The sequence below is a fragment of the Hermetia illucens genome, chromosome 1 (genome assembly GCF_905115235.1).
Source record: "Hermetia illucens chromosome 1, iHerIll2.2.curated.20191125, whole genome shotgun sequence".
Taxonomy (NCBI): Eukaryota; Metazoa; Arthropoda; class Insecta; order Diptera; family Stratiomyidae; genus Hermetia; species Hermetia illucens.
The window spans coordinates 57,155,241-57,171,743 of record NC_051849.1 but is presented as its reverse complement, the minus strand read 5'-3'; the positions used below and the strand labels follow the sequence as shown (position 1 = coordinate 57,171,743).

Below are 16,503 nucleotides of genomic sequence, written 5' to 3'. Positions count from 1 at the left end.
TAATTATTTAATCTAATATATAATTGCCTCCATTAGATACGACTTCCCTCCATCTATCGGGCAACTTCAAAATCCCCCCTCTATAAAACTCTTCCCCCTTCCCCTCAAAGTACGTGCGAAGTGCACTTTGGAGGTCAGCTTCAGAAGTCATTTTTTTACCATCCAGAAAATGTTGGAGGGACCTGAACAAATGGTAATCAGAAGGAGCAAGGTCGGGACTATACGCAGGATGACTCAAAACTTCCCAGCCAAGCTCACTCAATTTTCGCTGAGTAGTTAAAGATGTATGCGGCCGGGCGTTATCATGATGAAAGACAATATTTCGCCTGTTGACCAATGCTGGTCGTTTCGAACGTAGCTGGGTGTTTAATCTGTCGAGCTGCTCGCAGTACTTATCGGCGGTAATGGTCTCGTTTGGTCCCAAAAGCTCGTAGTGTATGGGGCCACGAACGTCCCACCATATACTGAGCATTCGCTTCTGCTGATGAATAGACGGCTTTGCTACCGATGGACCCGGTTGATCTCGATGAGTGTAGGCTCGTTTCTTCGCTACGTTTTCGTACACAATCCATTTCTCATCGCCAGTTACCAATCGATTCAAAAAAGGGTCGTTTTCGTTCCGTAAAAGGTCAGCGGAGCAAATTCTCACTCTATCGGCCAGATTTCGCTCAGTCAGTTCGTGCGGTACCCACTTTGTGCTCTTCAAAACATATCCAAGACGCGTAATGGCTACTGCTACTCCTGATTTTGATACACCGAGATCCTCTGCAAGCACACGTGTCGAAAGAAAATGATTCGCTTCCAGTTTGTTGCGCAGGATATCGTCGTCAATCGTATAGGGTCTTCCTGAGCGAGGTTCATCTTCAAGTGTCAGGTCTCCGCTGTAGAATTTTTCGAACCAATCGTAAACTGTCCTGCGCTTTACCTTTCCTTCACCGAATACCTTCGACAAATTTTCAATCGCCTTCGGCACCTTCGTCCCCATTTGAAACTCGTACAAAATGCAATGGCGAAAATGTACTTTGTCGAATTCCATGTTTATCCTTGAATATCCTTCACAACACTGATCCTTCAAGGATAATTTACCATGCATTTTATAGTTAGGACTCTGACCTTTCCATTGGGATATCACATGTTGTACCTGCTGGTTTGGTTTGTCTGCTAATTGCTTTTTAATTGTCACATTAATATTTGTGCGAAAACTTTGTGGACAACCTGATATATTAATCGTTAAAATGGTCTTCATTGCGATTAATGTTGGCACAGCACCTGGAACAAATTTAAGAAAAAAAAATGATTAGATTACTTCATCCAAAACCAAAAATTGATAAGAATTATGGCAATTAACTCAGTTCTACTATCTAAATGACAACACATACATAATTTGTTCATTGTTGAGAAAAAAATCATCATTTTGACAAGCTTCCCAGTTAAATCGGGGGAAAAGCGCATTTACAGAAATAACAGTACTCCCAGCATATAAGCAACTCGCTCGAAACAACACAGAATCTGCAATTGCGTCGATATCTTCTCGGAACAAAAAAATTTTCGTTAAAATGTAAAAAAAACATTCGTGTTTTGTAATATAAGTTTGCGCCACTAGATATCTACTCTCAGTAGATACATTTAGACCCTAACCGACAACGACGGATGTAGTTTTGGGCGTACTAGTAAACTCGCGAAACAGAAAAGTGGCTGATTATCACTAGTTCTTCACTGTAGTGGTTTTTACTTGGCAATAAGACCGTGGATGTTTACAAAATCTGTAGTCTTTTCAGTGAAAATCATGCACGAGTTTGAATGTCTATCCTCAAACCTCACCAGGGATGAAAGGGGAACCCTTATCCCTATCTTAGTGGGGTATAGAGCGTCAACCGCACCAACGCTCACGGTTCGCTGAAATGTGCTTCAGTTCTACGAATGAACACCAATGTTGCCCAAAAGCTCGAAGCTTTCGTCAACACCTGTCTGCATGGTACCATTGAAGTATGCTGGCTTGGTACTATCCCAAAAGATCGTACGCACAGTAGTCGGAAGACGAAAGTGACAGTGGGTAGGTCGCACATTGAGGAAGGGCGACAATGATATTGTGGGCTACGCCATGCAGTGAATTTACTCTGTCAAGATGGCCGACGAGTGGGTCGTCCCAAGAGCACTTGGCGCAATGCATTGCGAGCGTCTTGGGAAGTCGTGGGAATGCTGAAGGGCCTTTGTGGTAACCGTGGACAATTATAGAGGTATCACGTTGCTGAGTACAATCTATAAGATATTCTCAACTATCTTGCTAGCTCGGATAACCCCATATGCTCAGAACATCATTGGCCCATACGAAAGAAGCTTCACTTCAGGCATATCAGCAACAGATCAGACTTTCTCTCTGCGGCAAGCGATGGAAAAACTGTTGGAATATGGACAACAGTTGCATCATCTATTCATCGACTTTAAAGCCGCCTATGATAGCATAGTCAGGGTAAAACTGTACACGGCCATGAGAGAATTCGGTATCCCGACGAAACTAATAAGACTGACTAGGCTGACCCTGACCAATGTGCGGTGCCGGATAAAAGCAGCAGGATCACTCTCAAGACCATTCGACATCAACAACGGTCTACGACAAGGGGATGCCCTATCATGCGTCCTCTTTAACGTGGCCCTCGAGAAAATGATCGGTGATTCTGAGGTAAATGCGAGGAGTACGATCCTCTTTAAGTCTACTCAACTACTGACCTATGCTGACGATATCGACATCATGAGAAGAACGACTCGAGACGTACAAACTGCTTTCATCCAGATTGAGCAGGCGGCGATTGGCGCGAGATCTTGGGCTGCACATAAATGAAGGCAAAACAAAATATATGGTGGCACGACAAAATATATGGTAGCAACGTCAGTCTAAAAACCCACCAACCAACATCAAATCGCACTAGCCAAACGGGAAGAATTAAGATAGGAGAATACAAATTTGAGACCGTTGATAATTTCTCCTATCTAGGGTCGAAAATCACAACCGATAACTACGATGATGAAATCCGCGCTCGGTTGTGGAAGCCAACAGAGCCTATTTCAGCTCACAAAAACTGTTCCGCTCGAGACGTCTCACCATAGGGTCAAAGCTCTTACTGTACAAGATAGGATGAGGATGGACGATTCCGTAGCTTACATAACGATGAAATCCATGAGCGATACCATGACCGTCAAGTTGTGGATAAAATCCGGCTCAATAGGTTACGCTGAGCGGGTCACTTAATCCGTATGGATGAGGATGATCCAGCCCGGAAAGTCTATAAGGGCAATATCTATGGTAGGAAAAGAAGACGCGACAGATCCTGCCTGAGATGGAGCGATGGCGTAGGTCAGGACGCCAGACAGCTTCTAGGGATATCGAATTGGTGGACTTCGGCGCAAAACCGGAATGTCTAGAGTTCCTTATTAAGGCAGGCCTGGACCAAATACCAGTTGTTGCGCCGTTGATGATGAAAATACCGAATTATTTATATACACAGTCCTATAATAACCTCAAATCTAACTGATGAAATTAAGGTCGATAATAATAAAGTAAATTTGTAAATTCGTTCACGCTTGCTCATATCTGGAGTACTGTATTGTTAGCCAGACTAATTAAAATAATTAACTTACCTTAGCAAAAATTTCGTCTATGTCCACGACTTTATAATCAGCATCAAGTAATCTGTAAAAAAATTAAAAACTATTAGTACCAAATATGTTAGCAATGAGCCATAAATCGCACTGATTGGTCTTAAAATATTAATCAGGATTTCTAATTGCGTTGGTATGAGAACAAATTTTCTTCATATATTTTCAAAGCGAGCTGGGTTGGGTTGTCATCATTTTAACAAACAGGAACAAAATAATTCTATAAACTTCGCGATACGCACCTTCTTCCCAGAAAGACTCCTAGCTTCTTCGCTTTTGAACTGAAATCTGTCCACATAACGACCACTTCATCCCAAACAGCGTTCACATTATATAAACCCAGAATAATTGTCAGGCCGACGATGAAAATCTCTGAAAATAAATGGATGACATGGATCTTTAACATCGGAAGACATTTTACAAATTCATTTATGACAATTCCACTCAACTAATTTTGGTTTAGAAAAAAACCTTCATTCTCTTTAAAACAAAGTGGACTAATTTGTCACTATTGGGACAATTTAACAATTCAACAAGGCAATCACAATACTAACCTATCTTCTGCAACCTCCATGAGTATTCCTCCCATCTGCCGTATCAGTCATCTCCACCCCAATGCAACCAGGTGAACAAATTTAGAAAATATACCTTAAAAAAGAAAAAAAAAGTTAAATGTTTTTGAATTTATTTAGCAGATATAACTATGACAATTTCGGTCAGCAATTCTTTTTGCGTTGGATAGAGAACAAATTTTCTTCATGTGTTTTCAAAGCGAGCTGGGTTGGTTATCATCATAGAAAATAATAAGGAACTAGGATATCATTAGAATACTTACTTAGAAAGACCAATTAATTGGAGATCTCCTGATTTCAATGCATTATGGAACTCTCACTCGTTCGAAACTTTCAAAATTTGACCAACTCTGAAAATTAAGAAAAGCAGCGTTGTAATATTCAAATCCTAATCACCATTTGAGTGTTTATAGAGTCACTCAGCAAATAAAATTGCGTTGGTTGGAGAACAAATTTTCTTCATATGTTTTCAAAGCGAGCTGGGTTGGTTTGTCATCATTGAAAATAATAAGGAACTAGGGTATGATTAGAATACTTACTTGGATAAACCAAATAGTCGGTGATCTCCTGATTTCAAGGCATTATTTAAAGCTCTCATTCATTCGAGATTTTTAAATATTGACCAAGTCTGAAATGAAGAAAAACCTCATTGTAATATTTAAATGCTAATTACAATCTGAGCGTTTATAAGGTCACTCAGCAAATAAATTTGCGTTGGTTGGAGAACAAGTTTTCTTCATATATTTTCAAAGCGAGCTGGGTTGGGTTGTCATCATTGAAATATATTGTTTATCTAGTAAACCATCCACAATACTTACTTTTCACGTTCGTGTCAAAAGTGTCGGGAACGTTCAGAGCCATGTGACTTCCTATATCAGATAGACCTCCCTGGAAAAAGAAAATACGACTACTGAGCATCTCAAATAATTATTAGGCACATTTAGAAATAACAATTTTATTCAGCAAATTCTTTTTGCGTTGGTGAGAGAACAAATTTTCTTCATATATTTTCAAAGCGAGCTGGGTAAGTTGTCATCATTGAAAGAAAAAATAAATAGGATTTCGTTTTGCACAAAAACCTTTAAAAAAAAACAGAACAGAATTACAATACTTACTTTTCCGATCTTGAGCCGCAATCTTCCTCACCAGTGCACCAATGGCATTTAATTATCATTGAAAGTCAGGAAGTATTTGGAACTGAATTCGTCTCTCTTCCAATCCAAACACTCTTCATAACTTCTGATTCATGAAATGAGGAAAGATTAAATTATAGCACATGCAACTCACAATGCAGTTTTGGAAATAATCCACATCAGAAAAATATTTAGCGTTGGTATTAGAACAAATTCTCTTCATTGATTTTCAAAGTGAGCTGGGTTAAAGTTTCATCATTTGTGAAATGGCTTACACGAGACTTCAAAAGGAATATTGTTTAACTTACATTTTTATTTTCAAATTTCACCTTCACCTCGCCAATCCGTCTAAATTCACGCATCCCAAATATGTATCTGCAAAAAGAGAATTGAAAAGTTATTTTAAATGGCTCGTTCTCAGTAAATTTTTTGTGATATGTTATATGAAATCAGTTAACAATTTCCGCATAAGTGATACTTTGGAGACGAAAAATATTGGTCATCACGGAAACAAAGGGCTTAAATTTATTTCTTTCAGATACTCACCATTTTGTCTGGCGGATTCCAAACGATGTCTTCCTGAAGTTTCAGTATACCAAGACTGAAAAAGAAATAAATGTGAATAACAGTTTGTAACTAATAAATTTCTGGCATACTTACATTGATTGTTGAGATCCGCTCAGAGAACAAATCATCAGCTGAAATCAAAATCATTACCTTGAAATAAAACACATTTTATTTTAATTTTTAGTTGTTTATTATTTTATCATATCAAAAACAACAATCAAGTTGTTCTCTTCATCTCCTTTACACAGTATCTTGAACTGGAGGTTCATATCCTTCTGGTCGATCGACAACGGCACCTTCTGAGACGGCACCTTCAGTTCCCTTACCGCCACCATCTCCATGAAGTTCCAACAATTTCGACAAATCGAAACGTGGCTTCTTCAATACCTTAACTTTACGAATGTAAACATCATGGAGTGGATAGATGCCCTGGCACATCTTTTCAATGTCCTTGGCAATGGAATCGGGCAACAATTTGTTGACAACTTCCTTCAAGTCTGAACTACTAACATCACGGATAATGATGTCACTCATCTTCTTACGGATGGCGCGCACCTGTGATTGTTGAGCGTAGCATGTCTTCCTTTGGGACATTGGGTCCTTGAGGGTGAATCCAATGCAGAACACACGAAGCAAGTATCCGTCGGTGGTTTTGACATCAACGTTGGCTTCGATGAGGGTTTGCCATTTCTTGACCATTGACCTGAAATTAAAAAAGAATTAGTTTGTGTGAACGTTGATCGTTTTTATTAACGATTTAGTAAATTTTCATAGAGAAATACCATTATCAACTTTATTTGGTCAAATAAAACTCAAGACGGAGGCATAGACATAAAGGAGGTTAATGGTTTTTTCAGACTTTTCGGTTGAGTGTGATGCTTAATAAATTTATTTAAATCATGAAAACCCCCAGAGCCAAAACTCTCAACTACATACACAGCTAAAATTCCAACAATACAATCCGCCCTTTAAGAAACGGACCTCCGCAACTTTAAACCTAAAAGTAAACTTGATAAAAAAAAGCGCAGAGCCATCAGGAACAGATCTATTTTCCAAATCACAAGCTCCCAAAGCCCAACCCTACACTAGCCCAGAAGATAGAATTCCTCATTCTCAATCACCCTCTACAATCTAGACACTACAAGAAAAAACTCCCCAGTGTTAGGTTACAGGAATGCCCTTGAAGACAGTAGAAGGTTGAGCCTCGATGGACTGAAGTTTTTCGAAATAACCATAGGACTTAACATCAAAAATCGCATCCTTTCATAACTTGAACCTACCAGAGCACAGCGTTTCTGGATACACCCGCGCTCCAATGGAATACTTCGTCCCTAAACCCAGACAATATTTCACATGTGGACGCTTGGGCTACACCACAAAACTATGTAAATCGAATGTGGAACGATACCAAGTTGTGATAAAGAAGGCAAATATGGATGTCACGGACTCTCTAGGGACCGCTCCTGTCCTAAGTGGCAAGAACTCCTCACGTGGGTTCACCTCCAACCAATCACTATCATGCCGACTTCAACCAAGTTTTAAGAGACATCAAGGCAACTCGCAAATAATCTCTGTAAAATTCCCAAACAAAAATCCAAGCCGAACACATCTGCCAACACTTTTGACAACCCGTCATTGTTTTTGAGTAACAGAGACTAGTCTCCCAAGTTTCAAAAGCCTTAAATAGAATTGCTTCTTCTTGCTGTAGCCAAGAGATACGCGATGCTGCAGATAGTGATCTCCACTTTGTTAATCTGATCAATGATATGGATTGTCCAATACAATATACAGTCTTCTGAGGAATAAATCCTTCCTCAGTTGTTTTGTCAACTCGAATAGTATGGATATTCTTAACCTAAAACAGACTTTCAAAATCAACCTTAACCCCCGCCACGCTTGTCTGGCAGGCTACAACCTCAGTCAAATCCAAGAAGGACGGATACGGTGGACCACCATTGCGCTAAGCAAAGGGATCCATTTGCTAGAGTTTTCTACCCGACAGCCATGCACATTATTATTGTTGAAGCAGCCAGCCTAACACTAACATTTCCTCCTCTACAGGCACAGTTTTTACAACGGAGCTCAACAAGCTGATTAACTCCCTCAAGGGCAGGCACGTTTTCGTTACTGGTGACCTTAATGCTTGCTTGAACTTCCCTGATGATCACTTCTGCCAAGGACCGTTCTTTCGAGGAGGTTATCAGCAGCTAAAACTTCCGCTTGCTAACCAACGATAAACCAACCTTTTGAAAGTCTTGTGCATTCAAAATTGGCACACACCTCCATCCCGGTCTCTCCTCCAGCATCCTCCATCCATCCTCCTCACTGCAGCCTCCCTGAGGCGCTGTCTTGACCTCATAACGCTGATGATGCCGCCAGGCGAGCCAGCAGTCACGATCGTCATGCATATATTATGTCAGAATATCAACTTTCACGTGTTACTGATAATCAAAGGCTTAGAATTTGTACTGAAGCGACAACTTTGACCTACTATAACTCTATATCATAGTCTATATTGCTACAAAATTTCATCAATTAAAAATTATAGCCATGAATTATTATTAACTTTATTTGAACGGATATCGACATGCAAGGTATTTCGGACCTAGGCACGGTATAGCGGGACCTTATTGATTTGATTTTCATCCATTTTCAGATTCTCCGATTAAGTAAGTTCTGAGAATGGATCCGGGATAAGAATGATCACTTTCCAGCCCCGTTCTCCCTAATTTTACATTGAATGTCAGAACTAAGCATTGAAAAGTACTAATCGAGACTTTTCATTTGATACCACAGACTATATTTGGTGAGAAAAAAAAGCAACCCCTTTTGAATGTGTGGAGCTCACCCCCTTAAACTGCACAACGAACGATGTGTGGCTGTTCAATTTCTACCTTCCCAGAAAATTTGATGTCAATCGATATAGCCCAGCCCTTCCGGAGGGATGTGCGTGTGACAGACAGACAGTAAACCGCTTTTAATAAAGTTTCGTTTTATGCAAAAACAAGCGGAAACATTTAACACTATAGAACCCAATCGATAGTGCGCGGAGATTCACGCAGGAATACGACATCGTACAGGGTGCGTACGGTATTTGAGGACATGCATATATGTCACTATAATTCCCCAAAGCTATTATTTTTATTTTTGCTCTTTTTCAGATAAGACATGGAGGACTAAAACTTAACTCAAGAAATGAAGAAACATGCGGTTATCGTCGCAAAACGCAAAAAACACGTGCGACGTTCTGGCACTATCCGATCTGCAGAATTTACTCAGAAAGTGCAAATGAGCATTGACGAGGACTCTTCAAAATCAAAGAGGGCCCTTGCGGGGGAGCTTAATGTTTCTGATCGTCTTATCTGTCGATTTGTCCAAGAAGTTCTCCGGTATAAATCCTACGTTTCGCACAGACGACAGTTTATGTCGGAGCAAGCACGGGAACAGCGAGTTATCCAATCAACACGCCTTCTAAACAAAATTAAACACCCTGAAGCGCCTGAGATGTTATGGTTTTTTTTTCTGATGAAAAAAATGTTGATCAAGACCAAAAGGCCAACCGCAGAAATGACAAATGGCTCTGTTACGATCCTACAGAGGTTCGTGTTGTCATGCACACGAAGTTTCCAGTTACTGTTATGATTTTGGTTGTTGTGAGCAACAAAGGACATATCATGCCACCTCGCTTCTTCACTCAAGGACTTCCGAATGAATTCTGATGCATACATCGATGTTCTAGAGACAGTAGTGAAACCCTGGATTGATAGTGTTCGCGGTGACAGCCCATACATCTTTCAACAAGACTCTGCTCCTTCACATAAAGCGATGGCAGCACAAAATCGGATGGCTGAAAATCTCCATGAACTGAACACAGCTTAGCTCCCCAGACCTCAACCCTCTGGATTATTACGCATGGGACGTACATTGTATTGAATGAGTTTATCGATATATAATAAATTAATATTGTGTAAAAAATTCGTCAAGTTTCATTCATTCATGTTCAAACTAAAAGCTAATTAGGTTTACTCTCAAGTTGTCCTCAAATACCGTACGTAATCAAAACCGATCAAAACCATCCTTACATTGACGGCATCAGAACCGCATTGCTAAATTGAGGTTTAAAAGAGAATGCCTTGTGAGACCAAAAAGTGAATACGATGAAAGTTGTAAACTAGCCAAGAGCTTGTGATTAAGGCATCTCAAGGCAGGAGGGTCGGATCCGTGCGTTCATATTATTTTGGCAATTTATGTCGATAAGTGTTTTATTGCAATCGTCCTACTGGTCGTCCAGAATTCGGCATCAAGGTTTTCGACCTACATATTATATTTTTAAAGAATCACATCAAATAAATTTCATAAAAAAAGATACACAATAAATTTTCTTTCTTTTCAACATGTAGGGACGGAATTCCTCTCAATATCATTGCAAAATTCACAAAATCTCAGGCATCTGACCATGTTTTTGACAGAGCTTGATGCTTTATGCCCGCTTGAGGGAAGTGCCGCCAGCACTGAAGTGAGAATGATATATCGAAGAGGCTGCATTTTCTGGATTACAGATTCAATATTTAGTTATTTAGGGAAAGAAATAAATCAACGAACGAACTATTAACATCCAATTGGCCAGATATGTTAGTGAACAAATTAAGCGAAACAAAATTGGTTTTCACGTTCTGTAGAGAATGATATGATGATGAACCCGAAAAACTTATCACACTTGAAAGGCACGGAAACTCCGAATCCTAGAAGGCACGTTCCTTCAAGTGGCATGGTATAATGCTCCTACATCCTTGGACAAGCTCACTTACCACATCGCATATTTCGTGTATTGTGAAGGTTATGGCATTCATATCCCCGATTGCCAAAATTCTCCACTAAAAACGAGTGTACTTTCGAGTTAAGCTTCTCAAGAACGCATAGGAAATTTCTACCTCTGTAGCAAATACAAAATGGAAAGGGTGTTACTACCAAAGAGAACTCAAACATTTCAGGGAAAATTCATTTCGAACTAATCAATGTAATATACTTGAAATAATAGGGCAGACCCTTTATACGGCTGTCAACGGTGCCCAAAACGACTTCCATAATCCAAATTTGATGACACTAGAAGGATAACGACACCAAACACCGTCGAAAACTTAACCTCTTTTCCCAATTGATTCACCGGCGAACTTTTAGCACGAATTTTGTTTCGAAGCAAATTAAGAAATATTTAAAATCATTTCTACAAGTATCTACTTCACCTCATCCAAACCAGACATTGTTTACCTCCGTCCACTCAATTCCCAGGGAACTTACTTGGTTAGGCTACATGACGTGTACGGAGCACCCGCCCGAATCATTCAAACGAAAATTTACACTTACCTCAATTTATCGGTAGTCAAATCCATGCCATGGAAGTTTGTAAGGACATTACGTTCCTGGACATCTTCAGCGATCAAACGGAACTTACGGAAAGATCTCTCGGCGTCGTTATCGTTCTGCAAATCAGCCAAAGACACTTCGAACACGCGGCCCTTGAGACCTTCCGATGCAATTTTCGTACCTTGGGTACGATTCACAAGAGTTTTGCCCACCTGACGGGTGGTAAACATGTTCGGGGCTTTCACATCGTACCAATCCTTACGTGAGAAAGGATCCACAACCTTCTTCTTGCCACCTTTCTTGCCTCCTTTCGACAGACCTTTATTTTTACCGACCGCCATGTTCACGGGATAACCAAAGAAAAGAGTGAGTTGAGTGAAGCACGTTGCTGTCAAAAGTTTTCACCACGACGGAAATACATTGAACTGAAGTTGGAATGGTGGGAAGGAATGAAACAATGGTGGTGGTGATAAACCGTAGAAATGGTGGCTACTTAGCGCTTTTGGGATGAAATCATTATTTCATAATGGAATAAGTAACGTAGACAATACTCTAGTTCACAGTAATTCCGCGGACGCATCACCAGGTTGCATGTATTCTGGCCTGAAATAATCAAATCTCGCAATCAAAAGCACTATCGGACCCGTAGACCTTAGTTCAGGGTCAAATTAAAGTGTCACCTAAACTTAAATAACGTTACTTTATTTCGCTCAAAGCTCTGAAAACCAGACAGGAATAATCGAAAGAATGTGTACACATATTCTAAAAATCGAATTTGCAAATGTTTATCGAACAATGTATAATTTCATAAAGTAAATAAACAATATAATGTTGGCTCCGTTTACATTTTCAGAAAAAATCACTCATTTGGAATGGAATGGCACATTGGCCGAACAAACGTACGCTTTAGTAGTCCGTTGAATGCTAGAATAAATTGACTGATTGGTTATTCCTCGCCATTAAACAGAGGAGAAAAAGTTTTATTTTTTACGATATTTGAATAATTTCACTTCAAACGCCCGTGGTGTGTGCTACGTTATGCGGTACATAAGCCATCAAAATTAGGATGATGAAAAGAATTATGAAGTAGTTTTGTCACATAAGAATACAAACTCGATAAAATTAGGAAAATAATCTCAGTCGAGGAAGATGTTTACTTTATTGCTTCCTCGTGGATCATTACGGATTAGAAATAGAAATACTCTTACACACTTTAAGGTCTAGGTTCAAATTAAGTTGATCAATATCAATTTATTATCAGCTCTAGAAATATAAAACTTCTCCGCTTTTTTTTTCTTAAAAAAAAGCACATTGTAAAAAAACGGTTATTAATTTCCATTTCTGTAATTTTTCTTCTAATTTGTGAATACCGTGCTAGTAAAATGTGGTATTTTTGCTCAGCAAGTACGTATCGCATCGTTGCAAATAAATGATAATTGAAAAGAATCAAATCTGGTAAGTAAGCCAAATGGGGTAGCACTTTCCTTTCCTTTTTTGCTCTGAGTGAGTGCAGCAGTGGGAGCATTGTCATTGTGAAATATGGCGTTACTTCTATTAGGGATGGACGTTTTTCTTTCAACGCCGCTTCGAGATGCTCTAGCTGGGGGCAACATACTTCCGCTGTTAAGGTTTGGTTACGCGGGAAAAGTTTCCAGTGAACAATTTCTCAAATATCTTACGAAACATAAAATGAGGCCCTACGGGTGGTGTTTTATTCTTATTGCAAATGACTCTGCTTCGTTTTTTATTTTTGGAAAGAACCCAGTTCTCATCGTCAGTGACCAAATAAGAAAGAAAACCCTCCGATTTTTGTCTGTTCTGGCATGAAACGCAATTGTGCAGAGTTCCAAGAATCAAATTTTATAACATAACCCAGCTGTAAAGTACTTAAATGCACTAATATAACAACACAAAAGAAGTTCGTCAATTTGTCTTTAATTCAAATGTTTTGTGCTCGCGTCGTATCTATTCGATCGCGATCTTCTCTCTTCCATCGTCTTCTATTTGAACATTTCTCGACGTATCTCTGATCAAGATCCTGTCTTATCTTATCTACTTTAAGCGTAAAACAGTTAATTTATCCTCCACCTCCAAAGCCACAGACAATTCATCGCGTTCTGGAAAGCTTGAAACGTTTGGCTTTCCAGGACGCGGCTGATCTTAGATCCACCTTGAAACAGTTGGAACCGCTGCTAACACATATATTCGGCTACAAGGTTGTTACTGTAAATTACATAAAAAAAATACAACAACGGTTATCTCGAACACTAAATTCCGTACGATTCTTTTACTATTTTAGATTGGAAACGAACTCGGAACAAATTTTATTAGCAAGAACAACCGCAACACGAATGTTAACCTAAGGTATTGGGCTATGCTCAGAAGCTAGGCTAAGATGGGCAGTGGGAACCTTTCAACCAATGAAATCTCCCGGAGCAGATGGCATTTTCCCAGCACTTATCCAGAGAGGCCTAGGAATTATCCTAGAGTCTCTTCTGAGGGTGGTAAGGGGGAGCATAGCACTGGGTTACATACCAAGGGCATGGAGACGGGCAAAAGTGGTCTTTATTCCGAAGGCGGGTAAAAAGGATCCTTTTCACCCTAAATCTTTCAGACCAATCTGCCTAACATCGTCCGTACTCAAAACGGTGGAGAAGGTCATAGACAACTATATTAGAACTAACGTTCTAAAGCGTAATCCCTTACATCACTGTCAACACGCCTACCGGGCAGGAAGGTCAACTGAAACTGCTCTGTATCAGCTGACAGAGGTACTACGGGACGCCATTGAAACAAAAGAAATTGCACTGTGCGCGTTTTTGGATATCGAAGGAGCATTCGACAACACATCACACACAGAGATACAGGATGCCCTGAGCCGCAAAGGAGTGGGAAACACCCTGGCACTCTGGATGGGCAAAATGCTAGAAAGCAGACAAATAGAGGTACAAACAGGTACAAATTCTATTATCATGAACACCACTCAAGGCTGTCCACAGGGCGGAGTACTATCGCCGCTGATGTGGAGTATGGTAGTGGATGAACTCCTGGACGTGTTAACTAATACTGGAATACAAGTCCAGGGCTACGCGGACGACATTGTTCTAATCTGTAGGGGCAAATATGAAGATACCCTATGTGATAGAATCCAAACTGGATTAAGGGTTACTAGTGCCTGGTGCAGGAAGGTGGGACTGCGGATCAACCCAACCAAAACCACCATAGTACCATTCACTAGGAGGCGTAAGCTGGATCACCTGAAAGCCATAAGATTACATGATATGGAGGTGAAACGAGAAACAGAGGTCAAATACTTGGGAAATTACTCTGGAAGACACATGTCGGAAACACTTGTCGGAAAGCCACGAGGGCTCTGATGACTTGCAGATCCATAGCAGGAAAAAAATGGGGTTGTAGCCCGAAGATACTACTTTGGATATATACTGCAATAGTAAGACCAATGATTACCTATGGAGCGGTAATCTGGGCAGAAAGAACCCAACTCAGCACACAAGCCAGGGAATTACATAAGCTCCAAAGGCTGGCTTGCGTGTGTATCAGTGGGGCAATGAGGACATGCCCAACGGCATCCCTCGAGGTCCTTCTGGGATTAACCCCTCTCCATCTGCACATACAGATGCAGGCAAGGAGATCAATATTCAGGATGGCCGGTAGCATGAGTGAGGCGGGGAGCTGCCTAAATCAAAGGAAGATTGATATCCTTTCTAGGCGGTATTCCGAATTACTGATACCGAGGGACAACATGACAACGAGGTTTCACTTCGATAAGAAGTTTGAAACACGCTGGAGTAATAAGACAAACTGGGAAAGCGTGGCTGCGACATACGGCTTAAACCAGCAACTGATTACTTGGTACACTGACGGATCCCTCACAGCAGAGGGAGCGGGTGCCGGTGTCATTGGTCCAAGGAAAATGTACTTTGAGCCAATGGGCAGGTACACTAGCATATTCCAGGCGGAAATTTACGCCATAGACAAATGTGCCTCCTTTAATCTGCAAAGGAACTACAGGGGGCAGAACATAGCTAATCTCACCGATAGCCAAGCAGCGATCAAGGCACTTAGGTCCAACCAGGTGAACTCTAAACTGGTATGGGAATGCCTTGAGAGACTGAATACACTCGGCTCGTCCAACAAGGTCTGGATACTTTGGATTCCAGGCCATGCTAGGCTGGAAGGCAATGAGGCAGCGGATGAACTAGCCAAGAAGGGAGCAGGGATGCCTTTATACGGGCCAGAACCCTTCTGTGGAATCGGAAACGGTTTCATGGCTATGAATCTAAGAAACGAAGAAAAACGGTTGAGGGAACTATATTGGGCGGGCCTACCAGGGATGGAGCAGTCCAGGGTGCTTATTGGGGGATACGAACCCATGCGCACAAAGGATTGCTTAAACCTCACCAAAAAGAACCTCCGAATCATAGTGGGAATTCTCACTGGTCATTGTCGGCTGAACTACCACCTAGGGAAGCTAGGGATATCTACGGACACTGCCTGCAGGTTCTGTGAGGAGGAGGACGAAACCTCTATGCACGTCCTGGGACAGTGTCCAGCACTTGTGCAAAGTAGGTCGATACATCTGGGAGAACACTTAATACCAGATGCAAAGCTGAAACTTCTGGAAGTGGGGAACATACTAAAGTTCCTAACGGTTACTGGCCTGCTTGAGATACTATGATCAACAGGTACACCATAACCAGTAAAAGGGGCACAATAGTTCTTCAAGGACGCGGTGCGACTTTCCCTTAACAGAATAATAATAAGGTATTGGGCCTAAAGTATCATCATCAGCTCCTGTCCTTTGTACATATCTCAATGAAAAGGCTTCCTGTAATATAAATATTCATCTTTTAATTTGGTGTTCGAGGAAAGTGGTTTAAATGATGATTATGAGTCAATGATGGTGAAAATACCAAAAGACAATTGAGCTCAATTCCAACACGAATCTATCTTGAGTAGGAAACAGGTTAGTCGTTAATCCTCCAATTTCGCTTTCAACTATTCGCAAAAGTGTGTGTGCTGTAACATAGAAAGGAATAGAAAGCGGTATGCCACTACACCGAATAGACAATGTTTTATACGCTCCTCTGGAGAATATTTACTATTCAACAAATGAAGTGAACAAGTCAGTTCTAAATAATTTTTTACCTACTATCCAATTTGATTTCTAAAGGAGAGGGGAGGTAATAGAA

The 16,503-nt window shown here is 40.6% G+C and overlaps 1 protein-coding gene and 1 long non-coding RNA gene across 2 annotated transcripts; both read right to left on the bottom strand.

The window, feature by feature from the left end:
- Positions 1 to 1,113: 1,113 nt before the first annotated feature.
- Positions 1,114 to 5,800, bottom strand: LOC119652087. Its single transcript, XR_005249513.1, has 9 exons — positions 5,668 to 5,800; positions 5,342 to 5,465; positions 5,045 to 5,114; positions 4,766 to 4,854; positions 4,490 to 4,576; positions 4,209 to 4,302; positions 3,897 to 4,026; positions 3,637 to 3,688; positions 1,114 to 1,269 (listed from the first exon to the last, which is right to left on the bottom strand). It is a non-coding gene; the product is annotated as an uncharacterized LOC119652087 (long non-coding RNA).
- A 297-nt stretch (positions 5,801 to 6,097) lies between these two features.
- On the bottom strand, positions 6,098 to 11,669 carry LOC119652081 (40S ribosomal protein S3a). The gene is made up of 2 exons (XM_038056022.1): positions 11,291 to 11,669; positions 6,098 to 6,629 (listed from the first exon to the last, which is right to left on the bottom strand). The coding sequence occupies exons 1-2, from the start codon at positions 11,629 to 11,631 to the stop codon at positions 6,167 to 6,169; spliced, it is 804 nt and encodes a 267-aa protein (XP_037911950.1). The 5' UTR covers positions 11,632 to 11,669; the 3' UTR covers positions 6,098 to 6,166.
- Between the last annotated feature and the right edge of the window lie 4,834 nt (positions 11,670 to 16,503).